The sequence below is a fragment of the Protomyctophum bolini genome, assembly GCF_963924005.1.
Source record: "Protomyctophum bolini genome assembly, chromosome: 13".
NCBI lineage: Eukaryota > Metazoa > Chordata > Actinopteri > Myctophiformes > Myctophidae > Protomyctophum > Protomyctophum bolini.
In genome coordinates this window covers 19,464,012-19,489,737 of record NC_137874.1, presented here as the reverse complement: position 1 = coordinate 19,489,737, position 25,726 = coordinate 19,464,012, and the positions used below count along the sequence as shown (strand labels likewise).

At 40.1% G+C, this 25,726-nt stretch overlaps 1 protein-coding gene across 1 annotated transcript; it reads right to left on the bottom strand.

Moving 5' to 3' along the window:
- Positions 1-911: 911 nt before the first annotated feature.
- Positions 912-25,726, bottom strand: castor2 (cytosolic arginine sensor for mTORC1 subunit 2). Its single transcript, XM_080779466.1, has 9 exons — positions 25,450-25,726; positions 18,265-18,335; positions 16,861-17,054; positions 12,025-12,157; positions 8,480-8,603; positions 6,847-6,957; positions 4,441-4,523; positions 3,543-3,637; positions 912-2,527 (listed from the first exon to the last, which is right to left on the bottom strand). The coding sequence occupies exons 1-9, from the start codon at positions 25,560-25,562 to the stop codon at positions 2,462-2,464; spliced, it is 990 nt and encodes a 329-aa protein (XP_080635592.1). The 5' UTR covers positions 25,563-25,726; the 3' UTR covers positions 912-2,461.

Below are 25,726 nucleotides of genomic sequence, written 5' to 3'. Positions count from 1 at the left end.
TTGGCTGATGTCTGATGATAAGAGCGCCCCTCACTTTTGTTTTTAAGGTCATCATTAAAATCTTACAGTTTAGCCAATTGCAATATCGTCTCTGTCGTTTGGAAACTGTTACTTTTCAGGACTCAAATGAAAAAAATAAAGCTCAAACCTCGAGCTTGTAGATCTTTTGAGTGACGCTGTAGGAGTGTAGGATGATCAAGTAGGGCGTTAATTTACAAAAAAACAAGTGTATATGGTTTCTGTCTGATGGCAACAACATTCTCACAGCCCCCCAGTGGGCCCCGGGCCACAGGTTGAGGTTTGCTGGGTTAAGATGTGAAGACAGGAGCAAAGAGTCTTCCTCTGAATTAGAATTCCCATCTCAATCACACACTGGTGTCCGAGAGGTCTATCCAATCACAGAAGCTATACACAGGATCACGGGTGGGAAACGCTGGCATTATTTTCCAAGGAAGAAAAGGGTCATCTGTGGGTCGATCTAATCTCCATCAGATGTGGAAAGTAAATAAGTATTTTTACTCAAGTACTGTGCTTGAGTGCGATTTTGAGGTACTGTATACTTTATACTTGAGTATTTCCATTTGAGTGGTGTTAGCCACTCCTATAGACAGCCGTGTGTGTACCTGGCTGTCCGTCCGAGTACGGACATAGTGTTTGTTGACCACCAAGTGTCACTGTTGCGCAGCCTAACACACACAGAGACCAAGAGGGCTTGTACAGTACAGCGCCACTCACTTCAGACTGGTCTGAATTTTCAAGACTATACTAGTCAAATATAATATTTTTAATCCACAACAAAAAGAAAGTAAAACCGTTTATTTTAATAAATGATCAATTATTGTTTTACAATTGATTAAATCCATTAGGTTAATAAAGTGTTAATTGATGGAGGCCATCCCATGAAGACGAGCTGAATGTTATTGTCACCAGTTTATTGATTAAAGTACACATTGGGAGCAAATAACAGTAAGAGGACATTCCTCTGATTTCCTACTAATGTCAGTAAAGTAAAAATGACACATGATGTCTATGCAAAACAGAACACACAAGCTTAAAATAAAAAAGCTTTCATGTTTATTTTCCACACAAGCTAGAAAACGAAAATCTTTCTTGTTTATCAGAAGAATTGTTGCCTTTCTCACTTTGTTTTTTTAACACTGATAAATACTTGTTTTCGGCAAAATGAAATCTAGCAATCTTTTTTTCTTTTTCTTTTTTGGGGTGCGACGTGAGGCGGAGAAAAACCTCACCCTTTTGCTTAAGACCAACAAACATCTCCCCTACTCGATAAATCCTTCAAAAGTAGTCCTCCCCCCTTTTTCACATCAGTACATCAGGCCTCTGGGGTTTGACCTGTATTAAAGTGCAGACTGGGATGGGGGAGGGGGAGCTTCTTGAAGGCCTAAAATGGACACCAGGGGCTTCAAATGAAATGTTCCCTGGGTGAACACTAGCTTATGTAAAACACACTTGTCATTATTGGAGTATATCATCAAAAAGTGGCTCAGTCATTTATTACCGGATGCAAACATAGTCGTCACTGGATGTCTTGTCAGAGCTGACTCTTGAAAAGCGCAAAACCACAGATGACGGTTTCCATATGGCGGTGGTTCACAAACCTCATTTCGAGGACCACCCTACCTCAAATGTGACCAAATGGACCCGGAATTTTTTAAGTCAGTTATAGACCTAAGGGTCAATTTAGAACCCCCTTTAATTAACCCTGACAGTCCCTAGACCCCACTTTGAGAACCGCTGCTATAAGGGAACCCAGCATCGCAAGACCTAATTCCCCAAGAAGGCTGAGGGATTCGAATAATCAGATCATTATCGGAGCTGTAATTAAAATATCAAGTAAAAGAAAAACCACACCATTATCTTTAAACCGCACAGACTGTCGTTGCTGCTGGCAACATTCCTTCAATTGCACACATACATTTTTGACAAGGAAGGCATCAGTTTAGGCATTAAAACATCTTGGCACTGATAGAAAAAAATGTGTGGGGAGGGTGAAACAGCTTGATAATGGTATTTGTTTTGAGAGTACATTCTTGTTCCTTCCACCACAGAAGTGTATTTAACTTATAACAGTATAGTCGATATGCAGGGGTGGGGAAAGCAGCTTCGGCGTGAAAAGCAAAAGAAAATAAAAAAGGCAAAAAGGGAAAGATTCAGTCTGGTAAACGTTAAAGCAACAACTATCAGAGCAGGCAGTCAAGGGCCTCGAGTGCCATGGATGGGAGAAAACGTTAATCAAGGAACAAAGGTATCCTAAACACAGTCATACACTTCTCTTCCACCTCCCCCGTACAACAAGCGTTGGGGTTGGAATCCCTTCCTCTCACAACCAGTCCATAGTAGTCCATTGATAAGGTCTTGGCACTTTTTGGGCATGATAAATCAACGTCTGAACACAATGAATTAAAACGGTTGTTTCCAATGTCTCTTACTTCTCCTCCTTTCAATGTCCTGCACTCTCATTGGTCCTCAGAGCTCCAATCACACTCTGGATGTTTTCCTCAGGGACCTGCAAAAGGTGAGGGGGAACAGTGAAGGGGTGTGGCAGAGAGAGGGGGGGTTATATTAATTTATTCTTCCAAAACCGCCAAGTGAAACCCTTCATTTGAAGGTTCCGCCGGAACCCGAGATGTGAACCGTATGTTTTCTCATGCCAATAAAGCCCTTTGAACCGGATGTAGGATAACGATGTGTGTTGTGACAGACGCTCGTCTTTTCTATCACCCGGAGAAGACATTTTGTAGATGCGATCGTCGGTTCTTTGGTTATGAGCCGTTGAATAATAATTATTTTTTGACCAATGGCGCAATCTGGGAAGGGAATCCAAGATAAAGGCATTTGAAAAAATGTAAACTGGATCATGGACGGATACTATCTTGTTTCTGGTTCATTTTCTGTTTACTCAATCGCCTAGCAACCCAGAGCTAATGTATGTAGCATACGACATAAACCACTATAAAGACCATTTGACGTAGATTTACGTCATTGACGCTTAACCGCTGGATTGGCCTTGACGTGAATTTACATCAATGGCGGTTAACCATAAATTAACCCTAACCCTAAATTTAGCCATGTTCATAGAAAGTGTTTAATGAGCAGTGGAGTGCTTTGAATATCACATCCAGAGCGTTCGCACGGAGCATTTATTATCGATGCCCAACCAACCATTCAATTTGAGTTGCTCTAATGTCATGTCATCCGTGTTATTACCACAACCAGCCTAGCTGAAACAATGGTAAACATGGTTGTCCGACACAGTCAGTAGGATCCAATCTGAGAACGATGAGCAGTGATCCTCTCTAAAAATGGAACTATTTCCAGCTTGAAGCTGCCGGGAATAGTGTTGCAGCGATTTACCTACATGGAAATGTATGACAGAGAAACGCTTCCTGTGGATAATACAAGCCCACTTATAATAGCCCATCTTTGTAGGTGGGCAATTTTCGACACACACACGCACAATAAACGAGTATAAATCCGTTTTTACTGCCTCATTGAAATGAATTGTAGGAATTAAATCTTACCAGGGCATGGTCAAATTTGAAGGTGCTGATGTAATAAGCTGGAATGTCAGCAGTAGCCAGGGGTTCCGATATTTGAGCCACAATACCGCACTCATCTAAGAAAAGGCAAATGAACAGGTAATTAACATCTGGGCATGTAATCAATTCCACACAAAACTAAATTCTTAATGCTGGAGTATTTTTTTTCTCCAACCTGGGCCTTATTTTTGTAGTTCTTAACATCACGTCTTTCACTGTTAAAATGTGCCTAAATGCTTCATAAAGGTAGATTCCAGTATGTTAAAAGGTGCAGTAAGTGATATTTATGTGTTAAAATAAGTGTACGGTAGTTTTATATTCTCATAAATCTAGAATGTTTGTTCAGTAACAGGGGTGTCCCCTCTCTCCTCTCTAGTGAGAAGAAAATTCATTTTCAGGTATTTTGCCAATTTTATCCAAGCAGGAGAGAGTACCCATGCATTACAGCTTAGATTGTAGTGTTCCAATACCAATTCTGTCCGCTTTATGCCTTTGTCACCACTTCCAATTTCACCTGTTTATACTGCATCCTGTATGTTCACTCTCCTGACTGGAAATTGGTATCCAGATCTGAAAATGCCTTTTCTATTACTAAAGAGCTGGAGAGACCACACTGTTAATGAAAAAACTTTTTATAGTAAGCTTTAACTTTTTTAAAGAAAATTAAAATGTCATGTTTTATATCACCTACACAAAGGCGATCTAAAAATGCACCATTTACTACCTTTAAAGCCAGCAGCATTTAAATTGTGAAGTGATTTTCTTTTTGTCACAACCACTCACCATGGAAACGACTAAGGCCCAGGTTGAAAGAAACTAATACAAATGGTCCATTATTCTTGACCTTAACTCTTGTGAATGTACTAAACCTGCTACTCACCAAATCCTAAAGGTTGTCCTCCAATGCGAACCATTTTCCACAGCTCTCCTGAAGCACTCGTGAAAAGGACATTGTTTGGAAACCTAAAATAGAGAATGCCGCAAAACACCAACACACGTCAAACGAGAAGGGGTAACTGATATAATATGACATCATAATGGACTGGTATGATTAATAATGCATAGGCATGAGTTATGCCTGTTCATAGTGCCCTTTAATCACTGCTTGCAGCTATATTTATTTAACAATTGTTCACATACAAACTTCTCTTCAACTGGGATTTCAGATAATGGTTTATACATTGTGTGTAGAACGTTTCATTCAAATTGCAAAAAAATCCTGGCAGAAAATCAGGTTCACTATGAGCTTTTATATCTGCTAAATTGCCAAAGAAATCTAAAATGATTTTCCCAGTTTTTTTGTTTTTTTTTAATATATTTTTTATCCCACGATTTTGTAACCCATTTTTCAACCCTGTGCCAATCATCTACTGTGATCCTGGGCTCTACACACCCTCCGCCAACCTGGGGAGAGCAACGGACTTAACTCATGCTCCCTTCATGCCTGAGTGTCCAAGTTGCTCCTTTACACCTGACAGGGGGGAGTTTCCCTGGTTGGACGTAGCGCGTGGAAGGAACACGTTATTCCAACCAGTTCCTTTCCCCTCCATCAGGCGCCACGGCTGGCCAAGGGGAGGCAGTTTAGAGACCAGGATTACTGCATGTTTTTGTGACGGTACCTACCCTAGGGGACACGGGGAGAACATGCAAACTCCACAGAGAAAGGCCCTTTCGCCAACCCCGCCTTCGGGTATGGGCACTGATGACGCGGAGGAGGAAACACGCCGCCAGCACCCACAGTGCCCCGAGCGGGAATCGAACCCAGGACCTTCTAGCTGTGAGGCGACAGCACTACCAACTGTGCCCCGATTTTTCCCAGTTTTAATGGGTTAAGTTAAGGCATTGTCAAATTGAATATGTAGTGGTACAGGCCTGAACATCAAACAGTCTTCTTTGCACCCCGAGTCTGAAGCAATTTTGTTATTGTTCAATTAGTCCAGGAGCCGTGGGGGTGAACGTGGTTTCGTCAGATAAAGTTTTTTTCTCAACTGATTCTTGTAGCTTGGGGTCTCCTCTTACGAATTCAAGAGGGTGCCCAGTGATATCCATTGGGTATTTTTAATTATGAACCCCTTAATGCCCGAAACAATCAAATCCCAGAAAATAAAGCTTAATGTAATATTGAATGCAAAAATACTTGTTCTAAATGCATCAAATTAGCTTTCTACAGTGTTTATGAATGTGGATATGCACAATGTACTTCATTTCATGATTAATACATTATTAATTAATGCATATTAACCCCTTCATGCCTGAAAACCCCCAAAGCCCATCAAATATGTTATTGAGGCGCCCTAGCCCCTCCTATGCCCAGCTTTCTGTGTAACATTGAAGACGGTGAAGACGGAAAAGTGAGGACGCAAATTGTGATTGGCTGTGATTTGTGATGATTTGATTGGTTGAGCATGGAATGTGATGATTTCATTGGTTAAGCATGGAATGTGATGTATAATTATGTATGCTATTGATGATGTATGATGATAAAGAGCGCCCCTCACTTCACACAGTTGTGATTTATTTTGAGGGGCGCTAGTCCTATATACAGCTTTTGACCCCACGCGTCTCAATATTTGCCATTGACAATGAATATCTGGCTTTACAAATCGGATATTGTTGTCTTAGAAGTTTGTGCATCCTCTGGTATTAACGCGCATGTAATCAAGCTCACTGAAGTCGTGTCGGATAACGTCAGTTGAACCAACAACAGTGAAGGTAAGAGAAAAAGAGTAAAATTATGTAAAAATGGGTGACCTATCCCTTAAGGCAATATTATGGGTCTCATGTAAATGTGTGGGGCCAAGGCTGCCCTACATGCTGCTGAGAAAAAAATCAATCACTTAAAAAATTTATGTCTGGTCCAATTATTGCAAAACCACACTTGGCGAAATCACTGACCCATATAAAGGATACAGCAACTCCCATGTCTGAATGAACAATCCTAACAAGTGCTAATGTAGCGGTCAAATTAGAGAAACCAAACCAGACATATTGACTCGTTATTATGTCGCCTAAGATGCCTATTAGTTGTATTCTCATGGGACATGGGTCTCCCATGAGAGTGACAGAATAAAGAACAGCGACAGACATAAAATTCTGGGAAACACACAATGTCAAACATACATGGTATGTACCAGACTACTCTAATATTAGTTAGCAACAGGGCCAGCTCAAACGGAAATGGCACTGTTGTTCACATTCTACAAAAAAAAATGTTTTGTCATGTCTTTCAAACAGTAATTGGTGGAGCAAGTTGAGAGGAATAGGATTAAAAAGAGCACTACTTTACCTCTGCATGGTCTGTTCATCCATGACCAGAGAGATATAGCCCTCGATCAGCGAGAAAGAGAAAAAACGGATGTGGCTAGGGTCTTCACTTGATGTTCCAGGCTCCTTGGAGCTGAAAAGAAGAGGTATAAGACTCTTCATATTCTGATCAGCAATGCTGAGAATGATACCCAGTAACCAGATCTGCTCAAATGAACAATGCCTAGTCCATGCAATTATTCTCTTTGTGATGTACAGTATGCCATTTTGGCATAACAACCACAGACAAAAGATCCCTGCGAAGCTGCGATAAATTATTACGCTACATATCGTCGCTGACTAGCGGAAAGTCGGTAACCTCCTTTCTCCATATTCTAACTTTGAGGCAGTTAGAATAAAAGCCCTAATTGATCATACTTAACTAAAGCATCACAAAAAAATATCCAAAAGTAGCATATCCAAAAAGCTTGAAGCGTGGTGCTAAGACGAAGTGACACGTTTTGAGCTTTTAGATCTGCTACTTTTGGTAAATGGTAAATGGTGCATTTACATAGCGCCTTTATCCAAGGCGCTTTACATAGATTGATACTAGAATTTTGATAATAGAATTTGAATCCTGAAAAGTAACAGTTTGGGACATAATGAGATTTTCAACCGACAGACAATACACGATACAAATATTTATCAGGTTGGAGTAGGCTAATTTCAAACACTTTTATTTGGAATCGCAATGGCACGCATTCCACCAAGGAAATGCCGGGAGTCTTGCCGGCCAAACATTTTTAATCCATTTTTAATCCTCCGATTTAATCCAAAACTGTAACACATACTCCAGCAATTAGTTGGTGATGCCCATCAGTCAGTCAGTGCAAAGTAACTAACGGTAGGTACATTTAAGTGCTTACAATGCACAGTATAATTTTGAGGTACTTTTACTTTAGGAGCCGGACAGGAACAAACAGGTTCCCAGTTCGATCCCCGGCTCCCCCAGAGTTAGTGTCATTGAGCAAGACTCTGAAGTCTGAACCCCTAATTGCTCCCAATGAGCAGGTTGGTGCCTTGCATGGTTTCATCCGCCATCGGTGTGAATGTGCTTTGGATAAAAGCGCTATATTATAAATGCACCATTTATTTACAATTACAGAATTTGACAGCTTTACTTTGCAGATTTTATTAATACAAAACATCAATAATAACTGCTTAATACTTTGGCTATTTGAGCGCACACACACACACACACACACACACACACACACACACGATTGTTATTGAACACACTTTACGTCTGTGTGTTTCAAAAATATTTAACCAATGGAAAGTAGTAAAAAGCGCTTGGGACAAACCTCTTAACTCCATTGGACCCTCAAACTGTCTGCTAAAACAGCTAACTCCACCACCTGTCCCCCTCTCATGCAAGTAATTGACAATATATAAAGTCACAACACCAACTTGGATGAGGCACTATTGCTTTGTTTTCAAAATATAAGGTTTTCTTAATTTCCTGAAAAAAATATACTGTATTTTTAATTTACTGAAACTTAAACATTTTGGAGTTAGGTGGTTTCAGCAAAGATATAGAACATTTATTTCAACAACAACCTTTAACATATCATCCATGGTTAAGTGTATGTGAAGGAATAAGTGGTCCCTCTCACCCGCCAGAGTAGAACATGACATCCATGAGCAGGGTGGCTACCGAGGGCAGTGTGTCTGGGTCCAGGCTGGTCACACAGAACATGTTACTGGGACTAGATAAGGGGTGGATGATGGGCCGGGGCACTGCAAGACAAAACCATGGATCAAAGCTAAATAAAAACTCACGACAGAAATGTGTGGTTATGGCAATTTGTGAAACGGTGAAACTAGCGCCATCTTGCATAAACTGAGCCACTGCCAGGGCGCCAGTGGATCAGGGTTAGAGTGGCCGGTAGAGCGGGCGGGCTCGATCCTTGGCTCAACCCAGAGTTAAAGGACCACTTCACCACTTTTCAACCTATCTTCATATAATAGGTCCTCATAAATAATCATGAAAGAAACTCGGTCTGTGTATCATAGGAGGGTTGTGGGCAGTTCAGAAACCGTCCTCCAGTGACATCATCGATGGGGAATACAAGCTAATAGAAACTGCAGGCTTTCTAGTCCTGAAAAGTTGCAATGCGAAAATGGAAGCCATCGTTCTCACGATGATGAAAATCTAAACATTTTTGTAAAAAAATCTTGTTTAAAAATAAATCTGCCTAATGATGATGTCACTGGAGGACGGTTTCTAAACTGCCCACAGCCCTCCTATGAAAAAACAGACTGAGTAGGAAAAAATCGTACCATTTTATCATGATTATTAGGGAGTACCTATTACACCAGTAAGACGCGTTAACGCGGGAAGCGAACGCAGCTGTTGTGGCAGTCTGACACACACACACACAGACCTTTTTTCATTTTTATTTTGCGTGCATGTTTATTTTGTGTGTGATACAGCTGCGCCCTCTGGTGGCGGGCGGGTGGTGTAACAGCGGGACAGACAGACAGACACACAGACAGACAGACAGACAGACATGATCTGCAGGGTCTCATAGTTAGTGCTCACTGCATTCGCAATGAAGATAGGTTGAAAAGTGGTCCTTTAAGTGACTAAAAATCTCCTTGAGCAAGAACCCCTAATTGCTCCTGATGTGCAGGTTGGTGCCTTGCATGCTTTACTCTGAAATCGGGGGAATGAATGTGTGGGTGAATGTAATGCATCTATATAAAGTGCTTTGGATAAAAGGCAAGCCATACAGCCAACCAATATTGAAGAAATTGCAGATTGAGGCATACATCTTTGCATTTATGAAATATTTGAGATCCTTTTGTGGAAGATCAAACGATCGATTATTGCTAGTTTGACCACTTCCAATATACGCTTTCATTTTAAAATAATATATAACCGAAAATAGGCCATCTGCAAGCATACAAAGCATCGCTGCATGGCGCGCTGTGAGCTTATGGATGGCCTATTTTCAGTGTGTGGCATGATTCCATAGAAGACATGCCGACATCTATGTAATCCAAATGAGTGAAATCTGTCACATGGAGACTGAGAACTTTAATCCCTGCAAAATGTTTGAAGCTGTGAGGGCTCAGTTCTAGACCCATTTCACTGTGCATCTTTATTATGAACAATTCCAAATAAATGACCCCCCGATAACATACCCTGTTCATTGCTGTTATAATAGGTGAACATTCTGTGAAAATGCTGATGGACAAGTGAGTTTGCAGAACGCCTATATTTTTGAGGGGCGCTAGCCCCTCCTATATAAAGGTTTAATGTTTGTTTTTAGTTCAATGTTTGTTTTAAAAACGCTTGATAATGAAGGGAAAATTTACGTCATCTTGTTTCGCTGCGGTCCTCGCACACTGATGCATTTTTCGAAAGACCATCAGACCCGAAATTCGCGCAGAGATTCGGGTCCGAAAACGCAGCAGTCTGCAAACACCATGAGCCCTTGTTATACGATGGTGATTTCAAGTATCTAGGGTTTAAACAGATTAGATTTAGTGTGGGTGGGTGCGTGTTTAGTACAAGCCTAAAGAGGACGATTAATGATTCCTGGAGCTAGTATCATCCCATATTGTGTTATTTTATTTTGTATTACCCAGTCCTTCTACCAAGTAGCTAAAACAATAGAGCACAGACTATATAAACATCTGGTCTGCCTGCACAGATTGTTCTATCTAGGGGGGTAATATCCTTGTTCAATGTCCTTGAACAAGGTGCTTCACTCTAAAGCAGTGGATTTCAACCCATCCCATTATTTATTAGGCATTTGAGTCACAGACCACCATTTGATGACATTTAGCCTCTCAGACACAACTTAGAAATAGAATATTTTGTTGTTGTTGGGTAAGATTTTGTCCACAGTTCCATGCTGTATTGATGGGTAACGGGTACGGTCGCCCCTTTTCCATCTCGCCCCACTACTCTACCTAGCTGTAAATAAACATAATTCTTGTTGGTGATTATATGAAAGGTATTATCATATTCATTTATCATTGTTAAGTTCACTCTGCATATCCACAGGCATAATAGCATGATGATGCCATTACAAAACATGGGCTACATGGAAGAAATGCGTTTAATAAAACGAAATTAACTGCTAGAAGGTTAATTAACTTAATTAAGCAGTCGCCGTCTCTGTCTCATGTTATTTTTTCTTAATTTTACAGAGTATAGAGATCGACTACTATAGAATCAAATAAATCTGTATACAACACAATTTCAGAGAGGGAGGGAAATACTAAATTAACTGTTTATATTAGGTTTGCTGCCCCGTGGGAGGTTAGGAGAGGCAACAGGCAAACGTTGATCAAAATAACAATTCTTCTACATTCTGTAATTTTGTAATCTGTAGACTTCTTGTAAACAGATGTTTAACAATAATTTAACTCTTGAGAGCATGAATGAAACCAAAAGGTTAAATATCTATAAAGGGTCCATTTGGTTATCAACTCTCCCAGCATAAACAAAAGGCTTTGTTGTGAATATGTTTTCAATTAATGTAAAGGTTATATGAATGTCAACCATACGGCTCCCTAATGGTCCATACATGATTGTTTCCAGGTTTCGATGTGTACAAATAAATAAAAAGCACTCCAGTCTCATATATACTCGTCATGTGAAAACTAGCAGCAATAACCGAGCTTGTAGATCTTGAGTTAATGTGGTTAAAATGCGTTTTAAAATGTTAAATTGAAATATCATCAAACATAAATATCAAACGTACCAGACAGTCTACCTTTCCCACAAGGAAATGCTTGTATTTAATGGAGTCTGAACAGAAGCACGGAAAAAAACATATCCTCTCTACTAGCGTTAGAAAATGAAATGACCAGAGTGGGGGCATATCAAAAGCAGAAGCATGAAGAGACATGATCGATTGTGTCAACGACTTCTTTCATATCGTCTCTGTCCGTCGGGTGGAAACCTCATATATTACTTTTCAGGATTCAAATTCAAAAACAGGTCTACAGTACAAGCTCAAGTTTGGTTTCGAGCTTAATGCATATCTGCTACTTTTGATACTTTTGTGCCACGCTGCTGTAGTATGATCGCGTAGGGCTTTCACTTCGCAATTTTTTTTAAATTATGGAGATAGTTCTACCCGACAGCAGCGATATACAGTAAACATTCAGTACTGAAATTAAATTAACTTCTTCTGCCTACCAAGCTTGGGCTTTACAAAGCCGTTGGTGACTCCCAGGGTGTGGGCAGCGACGGTCTCTCCGTTCACCACCCTAAGGAGTGTGAACTCAGAAGATAAGGTGTGCATGACCATGGGAAGGTCTCGCTCTCGAACCTGAGAACAGAATAATGTGTGGGGTTAATTTTCTCTCATTCCGTCTCAGCTCAGCCGTAATAAAACATATGTGCCAAAATGACATAAACCTTAAAAAAAAATTGCAGATTCAGCTATATAAGAGTATGCAGTGCACACCTTTTTTATGTACATAATTGGTCACGTTCAAAACATCCTATGTATAGAGTATTTAGGATGACACTAGGTTAATGACACTAAGAAGAAAAGGAGCTTCCTATCATGGCGTCTCCAATATGACGGCAACATCATTCTTTTACTGTACTTCAAATATTAAATAGATCAAATTGCATTTAGTCTCTGTCGGGTGGAAATCAAAAGTGTTTACTTTTCAGGATTCCAATTTCTAAAATAGCTTAAAGGGGTAAAGTAGCAGATCGACAAGCTCCGCAGCTAAATACATATTAATTATGGAATCCTTGACATGAAATATTTGGAGAACCACTGAGTTGAAACAACATCCGACTGATTTGAGCTGTAAAAGGTCAGGTGTGTGTGTTAAAGAGCACACAGGAATGTTAAGGTAACATGAGAAGGCCAGAGAGGATGACCTTTCAAATTCAAACAGGCTCATTCAATTATTGTACACCTTAACAACCTCAAACTTGATCTATATGAAAATAGCAGATCCACGTTGCATCGCAGTGCATTACGTGAGATTGTAGATCTGCTATTTTCTATTTTTGGCCTATAAATGGCATGCCAAACATTCACTATAGGAAAACAATTTTATCATGCAATGTCAATAATGTCAAACAATTCAATGACATACTGCAAAGTGCTTAAGTTAACACTGAAGATAAGTGGTTCTTATGGCTGTTTATTTAATCAATAATAAATCATATCATTTACTGTATATTTATTAACACAATCAGCACCCGGGATTTCTTTCAAAATAACAGCTCGGGGTGCCACGCAGATATGGCCGCTTTTACGCTGTAATATGCCTATCTATGGACAGGTTGAACTAAACGTACAGTATGTAAACCTTTACATTTGAAGGCTAGAATGCCCTCTCTCTCTAGTATACTAGAAGTATAAGGTTCTTGTAAGCCAAAGGTGAGCAAGTATATATATTCCATTGCTATAACCGAATTGCCCATAGCAGCAAATAGATCCTAATCCGAGTTACAGTTACTATTATGAATAGAAATCTAAGGACTTGGTGAAGAGCTGGCTGGCATCACCACCGAGTGGCTTTACCCAAGCATCATACAGTACTCATGACAGCAACATTTAGGTCAGGCATTACAGGTTTATGTAACGCAAATAATCATAACACAGAAAAACACCGACTGGTCTCTGGCTCGCTCCCTCAACCTGACTCAGACCCGAGTCGGTAATGTACCCGTCCCGGACTGAAAGAATGCATTATAAACGCACATTCAAGGAAGCCTTTATGTTTCTCAGAAGGGGACGGACGCTTATGAGGCAGGGAAGACAAGAGGCGGACGATTAAAGCGGTCATTAGGATTGTGTTGGCACTATAGTGCCAGCTGGTTTACAGAGGAGAGGTACACCCATGTATGTTACCTGGAATTCCAACAACAACAGCCTGAGCCCAGGATTATCCTCTTTACATAACTACTGCCCCCCGATTATCCACATCAACACACTTTCTTTCTTTCTTTATAACAAACACACCAGCGCCATTAAGAAGCCTGTGTGTGTGTGTGTGTGTGTGTGTGTGTGTGTGTGTGTGTGTGTGCGTGCGTGTGTGCGTGCGTGCGTGCGTGCGTGCGTGCGTGCGTGCGTGCGTGCGTGCGTGCGTGCGTGCGTGCGTGCGTGCAACAAAGTAATAAAACTGCTCCCTGAGGCCAAAAAGGCTCTGGAATGAGACATTAATAGTGCCGTTGACAAAATGAAAATATTCTTCTGAAAACAAAAACAGAAGCCCTGGGAGAACGCAGCATATCCACTGATATTGCTTTGCCATCTCAAGCTTTAGGAGACAATGTATTAATGTAAGCCTTTGCACATGTTATGAAGCTACACAAATTCAATTTTTTATATACTAGACTAGACTTACTTATATCAGTATAATACAATATACATACACAGTATATCGATCAGACCCGAATCTTCACTACCTTGAAGTAGAAATCATGAAAAGAGCACAATGTAATGTCTAATGTTGAATTTGACAGAGCTTACCGCATCTTTCATAATGACCGTGACGCTATATTGTACTAATGCAGTACACTGATTGTTCGATTTCCCAGCTAGAAGATTAATAGTTAGGAAACGAATGGACCCTCATGGGACTGGAACTCAGACAGTGTACAAATGGAAGAAAATGGTCCATTTCATTCCATTTTGCACTCTCAGGGTCAAATGAACCTAGAGGGTTTTACAGTGTAGATCGGGGACCCAGAGACAAGAGTCGTATGAAACGGGGGACCGTGGTAGCCAGAATTTCCATTAGGCTTCACTTAATTATTCAGTCTGTGCTCCCATTGCAGCCTTTTTCCAAGATGTTACTGGAGAGGGAGTCCTCAGCAATTAGACCATCTCCAAACCAATCCAGTGCCAGTCACAGAATTTGATGTAACACTTAATTCATTTGTGAGATATCATTTCCTATTTCAGTGGAATATTTTAACTGAATAGTCTGACACTCCATTTGGTTTCACTTCCATTATTCCTGGTGGTCTTTTAAAAACAGCTTCAATAGCTTGGAAGTTTGCGCTTGTTGTTCCATACCGTCTTACAGTTTACTTCCATCATCGCATTCAAAGGATGCCGATTGGCCTAGTTCGATTCCAAGCAAGAAAACGCAGCCCACGAGACCACGACACACTGTTGCATTTCACGATTGAAATGTGAAAATAGCAAAAGTAGCAGACCGACAAGCTCAAAACGCTTCACTTCACACCGAGTTTCAAGCTTGCAGATCTGCTACTTTTGTACTTTTGTGTGACACATTCCTGATTTGCAATGTTTTTAATGGGCATGGCTAGTGATTCAAGGGCTGGAACCGGGCAGGGTCTCTGTGGCCTAATGCAGAGGTTCCCAACCTTATCTGGATCAGGGCCCACTTGGAAATATTTAAAGCGTTCGTCGGCCCACCCATCTGGCAGCCAATCGACTGCCATGATCCTATTTATAGCTATTACAAGGCATTTTTCTTTTCTTTATTTTTCTTTCCTTTTTTGCAGGAATTGTTTTTATATTAACATTATATTGTAAATTAAATCTTTGTGTTTGCCATTTATTTGGAGGTCCATGGCTCACAGGTTGGGAATCACTGGTGTAAGAACCCAATTACATTTTGCACTAAATCGTTATATCCTGGGTGATCAGACCTGGTTATTGTGAACTTATTGTGAAACGTACCCGTTATAAGTCGATTTCCCGTTATTTTGTGTGTTGAGCCAAATACTTTTATTTTGAAAGGAGTTTAGCCACTTGCGTAGTCTCGCCTTGCCAGACTGTTGCCTCTCGCAATTTCCAAATGCTTCCGTCATATAGTCTGGAGCAATGGAAAAGCTATCATGAGTAAAATATAAAGCGGAAGTGGAGGCTTTACAGTCTTTACAATTTATCCTAATATAAATAGAAAACATCCAAGCATATATAGCTTGTTGCTTATCAGAAAACGAAATAAAAAAATAAAATGTAAAGATATTTGAAGATATATTTTCGTGAACGGAAATAGCAGCTTCTTTACTCGGATTTCGGGAGGCATAGTTCCAGACTCTATATAGCATTCGGAGATTGTGGAATAGTTGTCTGGCTACGAGACTACTACTTGTCCGACGCAGAGAGGAAGTATGACGTAATAACATGCATGACGCAGCAAAGGATTACATAATAAGAAGGTGCGTGTTTTTGCTGCTTGCTGCAAAGCAAACAGCGCATTTTTTTTGTTTGTCTTTTGAGACATTCAATTTAGTTTAGCAACCCCCTGAAGAGGCATAAGGTTAGTAACCATGGACTGTGCGTGTTACTTAGAATAGAAGATCGTTACAAATGCATGGCTTGTTTTGTTTACATCCTGTTCAGCTATGGTACTGTAGATTGAAAGACATTAATTTAAGAAACGTATTTCTGCAACAAATGTACATGGTGTTAAGTATGGATAATGTACTGAACTGCAACTAAACCAGTTTGATTTTCTACTCTTTTGTTGTGTTTGCAAAGGAATTGGTAATTTTTATGACTATATTTCATACATTATGTGATGAAAGTAATTCATGTCATTATACATTATATATATAAAAGAAGGTATTTCATTACTTTGAGTTAAAAACTGCTGTTAAAAGGGTAAACCGATTTCATACAATAAGATGATGTTGAATAAGTCATGTGCCTTAATTGATTGGACTTTAATTACAGTAATTCTGGCTTTTGGTTAAAACTACTTTAATTAAAAGGACTTTCAAGTGAGCTGTTTTGAATATGCCATTTACATTTGGAGCTTATGTGAGTGAGCTACAGTAATGTTATGGAAGAAATATGTGAAATACTAACAGTATTTTGTTTTGTGTTCTTTATTTTCTTTCATCACTTCTCACGTTGGTTTATGGATTTCAATAAATTCACTACCATCAGTATAAGTCTTGACCATCTTTCGAAGGAGACCACTACAACTGGTCTGATGCATAATTATCAAACTGGGTGTCCTTGGCAAAAGAAAAAAAAGGCCTAATCGTGTATTAAGGCACCAATGGATTTGCACTCACCAGAATGAAGTCTGTCTGATATGTCGACAGCATGAATACAGAGATATTATGATCTGCCAGTGGCGCGATGACCGATTTAGCAATTTTGGTAACTCCGATTGGCTGTGAATTGGTGGCATTCCCGCCCCCTGACACCACGTTAAGAGCCAACCACGTTGCGTCAGCAACGCTGATGTGCTCCGATTGGGGTAGTTCTGGAAGAGACAACAGAGAATGACGTCAGTCGTGAGCTACTGAAACACTGACTAGGGCTGAGCAATATACTGACTGATATTATATCGATATTGCGGTCTTGAGATTAGATATCAAGTAATAAAAGTGTATAGCCGCACACTCGTAGCTGCCGATGGAAGTTATATTGTGTCCACATTACAATAAAACTTGCATCAGCAGCTATTAGTGTGCGGCTATACTCTTTTATTATTCAGTGTTTCATCCGTTCGTGGCTGGCAACCCCCCAAGTCTGAAATTAGATATCGTCTGGCATTCTTGGAAATCGATCCTAATATCATATCCATATCGCTCAGCCCTACCACTGACCCAAACACTTTGAGAAAATCTCCTAGCAAACCTCGTAAAAAGAGTGTCACATGTGTAATTTTACAAGTAACCTTAGAATGAGTGACGAAGAGCCGGCCCGTTAGTGATCCATCAGTGGTCTTTCCAAGATAAAATAAAAAAATGGCAGTGCTTTTTGCCAAAACCCATTCACATGCCAACGGTGGGGAATCCATGCAAGGCAACAAGCTGCTCATCTGGAGCAGGTAGAGGTTCAGTGTATGGCAGAAGGACCTTTTGTCACGAAGCTAGGAGGAGCCGGGATCAAACCAGGAACCTTGATTCCCAAGGGGCCGGCCCACTCTACCTCCTCAACCACTGCCACCCCATATTAAATCTGCCTATAACTGATTTTTTAGTTTTTATATTGCAATATACAGTCTTATACTGCTATTTTTACTTTGCTGCTATGCTACTTCACTACTCAGACTTTATGTCGCAATATACAGTAAATCTTCAAATCTTGTACTGCTATGTTGGATTTCACAATGCATACGAGTTTCACAGAAAACATGCATACAACAGAAAATACCTGCACCTGTTTCGTAACAAATAGCTTGTAGTATCCATGGTGACCAACGAGGGTCACCCTGGAAATGGCCAGTAATGACATGGATTCACTCACTGAACCAACCAACTACAAAACGCAGAGTGTGGCAGCTTGGCTTCTAATCTGTAATGGGACTGGCAATGAAGCAATATGTGGTCAAACATTGCCAGCGAACATGCTGTATGGAATTGCAGAAAATCATAGGGCTACACAATGTGTCAATTTCCTGCTCACTGATCCATGGTTGCTGCAGTAACATAAGTGATCCATAAATAATTGCCCGGAGAGAGGCTCACCTTTGAATCCTTCCTCATCTACGATAATGGTGTAGTCCTCTGGAGTCTCCGTCAAACTAAAGAACTTGCATCTGAAAGTGAGAGAGACAAGTTCAAATTGAGAGAGACCATATTACAAACAGTTAACCCACTGAAAGTCATACTTAAATATTTTCAAAAATAAGAAGAAAAGGGTTAGGGTTAAAGTGGAAACATACGGAACAGTGACTGGGAACAAAACATGTGCACATGCTCAGCACTCCATGGACATGATGGTGGACCCTTTCTATTCTGGGGTGCTTCGGCTAGGTGTGCATATCTGAACGCACCCTATAACATATAGGGCTGTCACGATTAACTATTTAATTGTGTTTTTGTTGCTGAACACTGGAAGGAAGAACAAGTAACATGTCTGTTTGGCTTTTAGGCTTTGAAGTTGCACAGGGAAGACATGGTAAATAAAAATAACCTAAAAATACAAAGAAAATGTAACTTTTATACTGAAAACATTAATAGTGGAAATAGACAATTTACAATCTCACATGTTGCATCGCAACGCGTTGTGAGCTTGTAGATCTGCTATTTCCACTCTTTTTTTGAAAGATTTATTAAATATCTTGTTTTATTTTCTTATTTTCAAAATGGAAACGATTATGACAATTATGCAAAAATAACTCAAATAATCTAATCTCTAAATTATAAAGACAACAACAGGAAGACAAACCATTTTACAAGTCAGCTGACAATACAATAATGCCTGGCTCTTGGTCCAGTTGTGTAAAGCCGTGCTGGGAAAGGAATTTTAGAGACGAGGGAGAGATGTTTTTCTTTTAATATTTTAGTTTCATACATCTGTGTATGTAAGTTGATACTTCTATATTTTTGTTCCATGCAACTTTCAATGCAAACATATACAACCTGCTGGTATAAATACTGGGGGGAAAAACACCAAATTGTGTAGACTAGGAGACGCAAGACGGTGGTTTATTACAACGAATGACCACTGATCATCACAAACAATCATCTCACTGTTGTTAAACCCAATTAAATCTTCAAGATCCCCTCTGCATGGTTTACTAGGTTACAAGGATAAATGACTAGGCTATTCCCGTTGCTATTTCTTTCTTTCTGTTTTACCATTGTCAGTCAGTTGTATGCTTTATTTCAGACCGACAGTGAACAGAGACTGGAAAGTTGGTGGTATGTGTGTGTGTGGGATGGGGGGGGGGGGGGGGGGGGGGGGTGAAGAGCCTTGGGTTATATTCAAACCCAGGTATCATTGTGGGAAGGACTATAGCCTTATTCACGTGGTATGTATGTGCACTCTCACTAGGCGAGCCATATTCTGGTCAGATTTGAACAGATGAGAAATTGTGTGAACCCCATCTTCAGAACCCCATCTTCAGAACCTCCCAGCAACACTCCCAGCATGCATAATGAATGGTGCCATTTCACAAGGAAGGACTTTTGAGCTTAATTTAGCGATTCATATTTAAACTCTGCCTTAAATGTAAAACACCTTTCTGAGAAAGGAAAGCTGCACAGTGGGAACCAACCTTGCACACAACACAAAAGTGATAATCAGATTGTTTGTACGCTTGCAATTGGATGCCACTTTGAACGTGGGTGAAAGGTGTGAAGACAGAGAATCCTTCTTAGCATGTCTTTCTTCATACATCTAATAGGCCTGTCACAGTTTTTGTGTAATTGCCTGATTGGAATTATTTGAGACAATCATTATAATTTTTGCATAATCGTTAGAATGCCTGGATTCCAATACATCTGTATAAATTCTGTTGAATCTGTTGGAAAAATGTCCATACATTTTCAAAAGCAGATCTACAAGCTCATAACGCGCCACATCACGAATCACGATGCGTTGCGAGCTTATAGATTGTCTATTTCCACTACTTTATCAGCTTGCAGAGCTGATAAATGATCAGATTTTCTAGTCTAGTCACTGGTCTAGTGGTGAGATTTTCATGATTGGCTGGCCTCTAAGCCAATGGGAAACTAACCCTATACTACCAATGGGACACTAAGCCCGCTCTCCTCTTCCCCACCATGACCAAGGAAGCTCTGAGAAGGAAGGGAAGTGGTCACGTGACTGGGCTGCGCCATGACACTTTCATGGACACTTTAATGGGAGGCGGGAGCCAAACTCACACCGGAAATGCAATGAATACATGGCAGTGAATGGAGCCAGCTGGACCAGCTCATAACAAACATTATTTATGAACAATTGAGACCTTGTGAGTGCACAGTATATCATTTTATCTGAGGATCTAAACAGCAGCAGGTATTGTTTCTGGCTCCGAAGTATCGCAAGATTTTGCTGCCAGACAGGAAACGGTGGGAAGTCTTGCGATACTTTGGTGCGTTCAGAAAGGTACTTTGTGCTCTTTAGATAAAAATTACACAGTGTACACATCGAATAACAACACAGCAGACAATAATGTGTTACATGTCTTGAGTCTTCTGTTATTTTCCAGAAGTGATTACTTTACAAAAGGTCTCAATCGTTCATAAATAATGTTTGTTCATGAGCTGGTCACTGAGCTCTCATTGACTCCAGTGCATTCTGCCAAACTTCCAGGTAGTTTGGCTCCCATGAAAGTGTCCATGAAAGTGTCATGGCGCAGCCCAGTCACGTGACCACTTCACATCCTTCTCAGAGCTTCCTTGACCATGACCAGAGACTGCAAACGCAACTACAGAAAGGCCCTACTATTACGTACAATATGCAAAAGTATAAAATTATTAATAAATATTGTCTATTTTGGCGAAAGGACATTATATAATTGGTTTGGTACAGTCATTTTCCGTCAGTTGAGTTTACAAAGCTTAAAAGCTAAACAGAAATGTAATGAACATGTTCCAATGTTCAGTGTCAAAAACACAATTAAATTATGAATTGCAATTATTTCTATGATAATTACTCTTCAAGTACAATCTTATGATTGTGACAACCCTACTAATGATCACTGTGTTTTTGTTTTGTAGCAATCTTCAGTTAATACCCTGAAAATTAGTCTGTGTTGATCAAAATCCTGTAATCACTTTCTAATTATGATCATGTCAATAACACCTCTCCATGACATTCTATATCTGGATTCTGGATCTAACACTGTCAACAGTCAGTGGGGTGACGGGGTCTCACAGCCTGAGCAAGATAGCAAATCAATGGAGAGGAATATTAATCACTGTGTAGCTGCTAATTCACTCAACACTTAATTAGCATTCCTCACATAAATGTGAGAAACTTAACACGGTCTCACAAATTGGGTTCCAAGATATGGCACCTAAATGCATTTGGTGAGCGCATGCTCCAATTAGGAAACAAATCCAAACCATAGCCATCAATACTAAACTAATAAAACTAATATCTAGAACAAACTGAACAGTTTAATTAGTTTTGTAATGACTTGAACCCTAACATTCCCAGCTACTCTAAGCAAAGAATAGTAGATCTACAAGATCACAACGTGTAATTCATTTGTAAAAAAAATAATAATATCCCATTCCCAATACAGCTTGCCTCACACTATTCCAGTTAGACCCGAGTGAAAATCACAGAGGTTTGCCATTGCCATATTATTATACTGTAGTGAGAGAACTGTAAATGGCCCTCCCTCGGACAGTTTATGTAGGAGCTAAACAGATGTCTCTCACCTCATTTCATTCAAACATTAAGACTGGACAGATGTCACAGAGGCTAAAACACTGGTTCTCAACGAGGGGTCCAGTCACCAGGGGTCCTTGAGGGGGATCTCCAGCAAAAATCATTGATAGTTAGGAACCAAATGGACCTTACGGGTCTGTAAATCCAAAACGTAAGTGTACAAATGGAACCGAATGGACCTTTACGGCTAATCTGGTTCCATTTGTACACTTCAGGAGGTACATTAACTCAGTAGATTTTACATATAGATTGGAGTCGCATTCGCATCCAGAGATAACAAATCTAATGCATATGAAATTTGGGGTCATTGAGAATTCTTAGTGGCCTTGTGTATAACCATGATCAAGCACATACTGTAAGCTTTGAAGATGATACATACTCATAGTCACTTAACTTTCTGAGATTTCCCCAGTCATTCTGAGGACACGATTTTAAAGGGGTATGAAAGATTAGTTTAAGTTTGTTTTCCAGTTCAGTTACAGTAAAAAGCTACAGCAGATTAATACCCTGGCAGGATTGTAAGCAACGCAGCTGCAGCTAATTAAATGAATGGGCGTGTTAGATTTAGGTGTGCCCAGAGCCATGGGTGTGCGGCGTGTGCCACTGGTCATTCACACACCAAAATCTAACGCACCCATTGTTAATCTTATTAGCTGCAGCTGTGTTGCTGACAGTTGCTGTACTGTACAGCACTGTGTACTATGAGGTCAGCCTTATGCAGTTTTACACTGCTGTAGTTTTTAAGCTGAACTGGAAAAACAAACTACAAAATCAGTCTAGGGTTTAATTCATGCTATCCCTCTTTGTGGGGAGATTATTGAACGGCCTCTGACACAGTAGTTGGACAAGGGCTGTACTTTAATGCCCACTGATTGAGAGTATAGCACACTGGTTCAACTTCTCAAATGGTCTGGCCTGGGGACTGCCAGCGGTCCATAAACTCTTACAGGGCTGTAACTGTGGGAGTGTAGAAATGGAACCAAATGGACCCTTGGCTTGGAGTTAAATATAAGCACTGAGGATTTGTACAGTGTAGAATACTGTAGATTGCGTTCCCCCGGTTTGATGCATTAGGGTACAGACCATATTCTTATGTCACTGGGACCTCAATCTACTCTCTAATGGCACACTTTGTCCCATTTGGTCCCCCTGTGGAGTGGTGGTCTCCCAGACCTGAGAAGCAGTGAATAAATATGGCAGCAATGGTCAATTCGGTTTTTTTAAGGAGTACAATGATAAAACAAGTCAATAGAGCACCGAAGTCCTGACGTCACTGTCAGTAGAGGGCGCCAGTCCACAGGTTCGTGTACTTTTTATTTGCATTGAAATCCCCAATTTTAGATCTCTTCATATAAGAATTGTGCCAACTAAGCTTACGTCAACGAGGAATCTCAGGAACGCAATGTGTTGACAGCTGGGCGTGACGTATATTAGCAGCGACATTGCTTTCATATGTAGTTTCAAGGCTTTTGCGGCCAAATTAATTCCATTTTCTCCAGAAACTGGCTATATCACACATAGGTTAACACGGACATTGCTGTTCCTTGGAGTGGTTGCACCACTCAAAAATACATGAACCTGTGTACTGACGTCAGACTTCGGTGCTCTATTACTTAAGGCTCATACATAGTCTGGATTTTTGGTGGTGAGGTGACCACCGAACTACAACATGATGTCACGAGTTGCGGTGAAGAGCAAACAACCGCCACTGCCCCAGCCCTTCTCTCTGTTTTTACTCACCACCGCTCAACGTTATTTCAGCTCCGGTGGTCACCTCACCACCGAAAATCCAGACTATGAATGAGCCTTTACTCAGGTAGAATGATTAAGAATAAGAAGCACTGTGACTGACCACAGTCAATTCAATTCAAATAGGGATGTACGATATTTTTTTAAACCTATAGATAACTTCCTGCTTCTCAACTCAAGACGATACTAATAACCGATATACACACATAAAAAGGACATAGTAGTGAGTAACGGTACATTTAACATAGCTTTGACCTAAGAAAATTCAGAATATCATACAGACGATGAAGCATATGAAAATAATAATATATAAATAAAGAATATATATATATATATATATATACAAAATAATATCGGAGCAATTAATAATGTTATCAGAGCTATCGGGATGATGTTATAATTCCTGATATCAGGATTTATTTTTTAATCAATGCCAATAAAATAAAAAAATAAGTATCTGTGCTTATTATTGCTTATAATTATTGTGCATCCCTAAATTCAAATGAGCTTTATTGGCATTTAAAGGCCTGTGATTCCTTAGCCCCTTTCGGGACCCTAGTTTACCTTTTCTGTATTTATCCCATACAGAAAAGGTAAACTAGGGTCCCGAAAGGGGCTAGTGATTCCTCTGGACTTTGGAATGAGAAGGTTCCAGACTTGAGATCTTAGGTTACACTGCTAACTCACAGGGTGTTGAAGGGTCAGTGATATATAGCAGCCCCAGACCTAGCTCTGGTCCATAGCTCTAATGCGTTTCATTTATACTTATACTGCAGGGCAGAATCAAAGCAGCTAGAAGGCTATGGACCAGAGCTACCCCAGACCAAGCACTATTAAACTAAACTTTAAACTAAACTACACAACATCACTTCACAGCAGCAGAAGAGCCCCCAGAAACAGATCCAGCAGCAATGGCTCAAGTAAACAGGCTTTTTCAACAAAACCATTGCAACAGTATGAGTATCCCTGCATGCCTGCATGTTTCTTTAGTTTCTTCTTTTATGTTGGATTTAACATCCCTTTTAAGAAGCTCAGTCAAACCTTCAATGTTAACCCAGGGTATCCAAAAGGCTTATTATGTATTGATTGATTGATTGAAATCTTTATTAACAGTTTGCAGAATTACAGTACATTTCAAGCACAAACTCAATACAAAGACTGTTAACTGTGAGTGGACGACCCAATTAAGCCTTACACTTGTTTACAACAGGGTCCACATTGTTCAATTCATCAAAACATTTAGAGACAAACAAATAGACACTTCTATGTAGTTAAAGAACAGAACAGGAATTCATCATATACACTCTCTCAGGCTGCTATATTAACATTGATGATTTTAGCTGTGTACAAACAGTGCAAAAAAGAACACGCGTACACGCACACTCAGACGCGCGCGCGCGACACACACACACACACACACACACACACACACGCAGTGACACACACACACACACACACACACACCCCTTTGTGTCGACAGAGCTACAGATGGCACACAGATAGCTACAAAATGATAAAACAGCGGTAACGTGTTAGGCCCTAAAACTGGACATGTTTACAATGTACAGCAGCCTAGCTCATATCACAGATCGTGTCTTTACATGGATCAATGCAAGATGAATGACATGCCTTCCTTTCCTTATATGATAGGATATGAGGCATCAGTTTTTGATCATGTTGACAGCAATAACCTGACGTGCGAATAGCATTATAGCGGAGCTTGAACACCTATGATATCAGATGTGCATGTTATCCGTGCATGTAAACTTACTTACCTTGTTTTAGAGGCCAGGAAAGCGAGTTTTATTAATCCGTGAGTGCAAATCTGGATCCCCTCTTTTTCTATGCTCGCCACTTTCAAGCTGTGCTCTAAAATATGGAGCTCCATCTTTTTCGCCTTCTCATTTGAGGAACAACTAAAATATAAACCTACGTGGTTTCAAATAATAGGCATGGATAAATAAATGAACACATACGGGTAAAGGGTTATTAAATAGAGAAAGAAACGAGAAGCAGGGAGGAATAAAGAAAGCAATGAGGTAAACGGACTAA

Bases quoted from the DNA above. Each gene is read 5' to 3' on its own strand.
- castor2 (XM_080779466.1), bottom strand. From the start codon at position 25,562: ATGGAGCTCCATATTTTAGAGCACAGCTTGAAAGTGGCGAGCATAGAA. The intron at 17,055-18,264 runs GTGAGCCTCTCT...TGTCTCTTCCAG, and splicing joins AGATGAGGAAGGATTCAAAG to AACTACCCCAATCGGAGCAC. The intron at 3,638-4,440 runs GTGAGTAGCAGG...GCCTTTTCTTAG, and splicing joins AGGACAACCTTTAGGATTTG to ATGAGTGCGGTATTGTGGCT.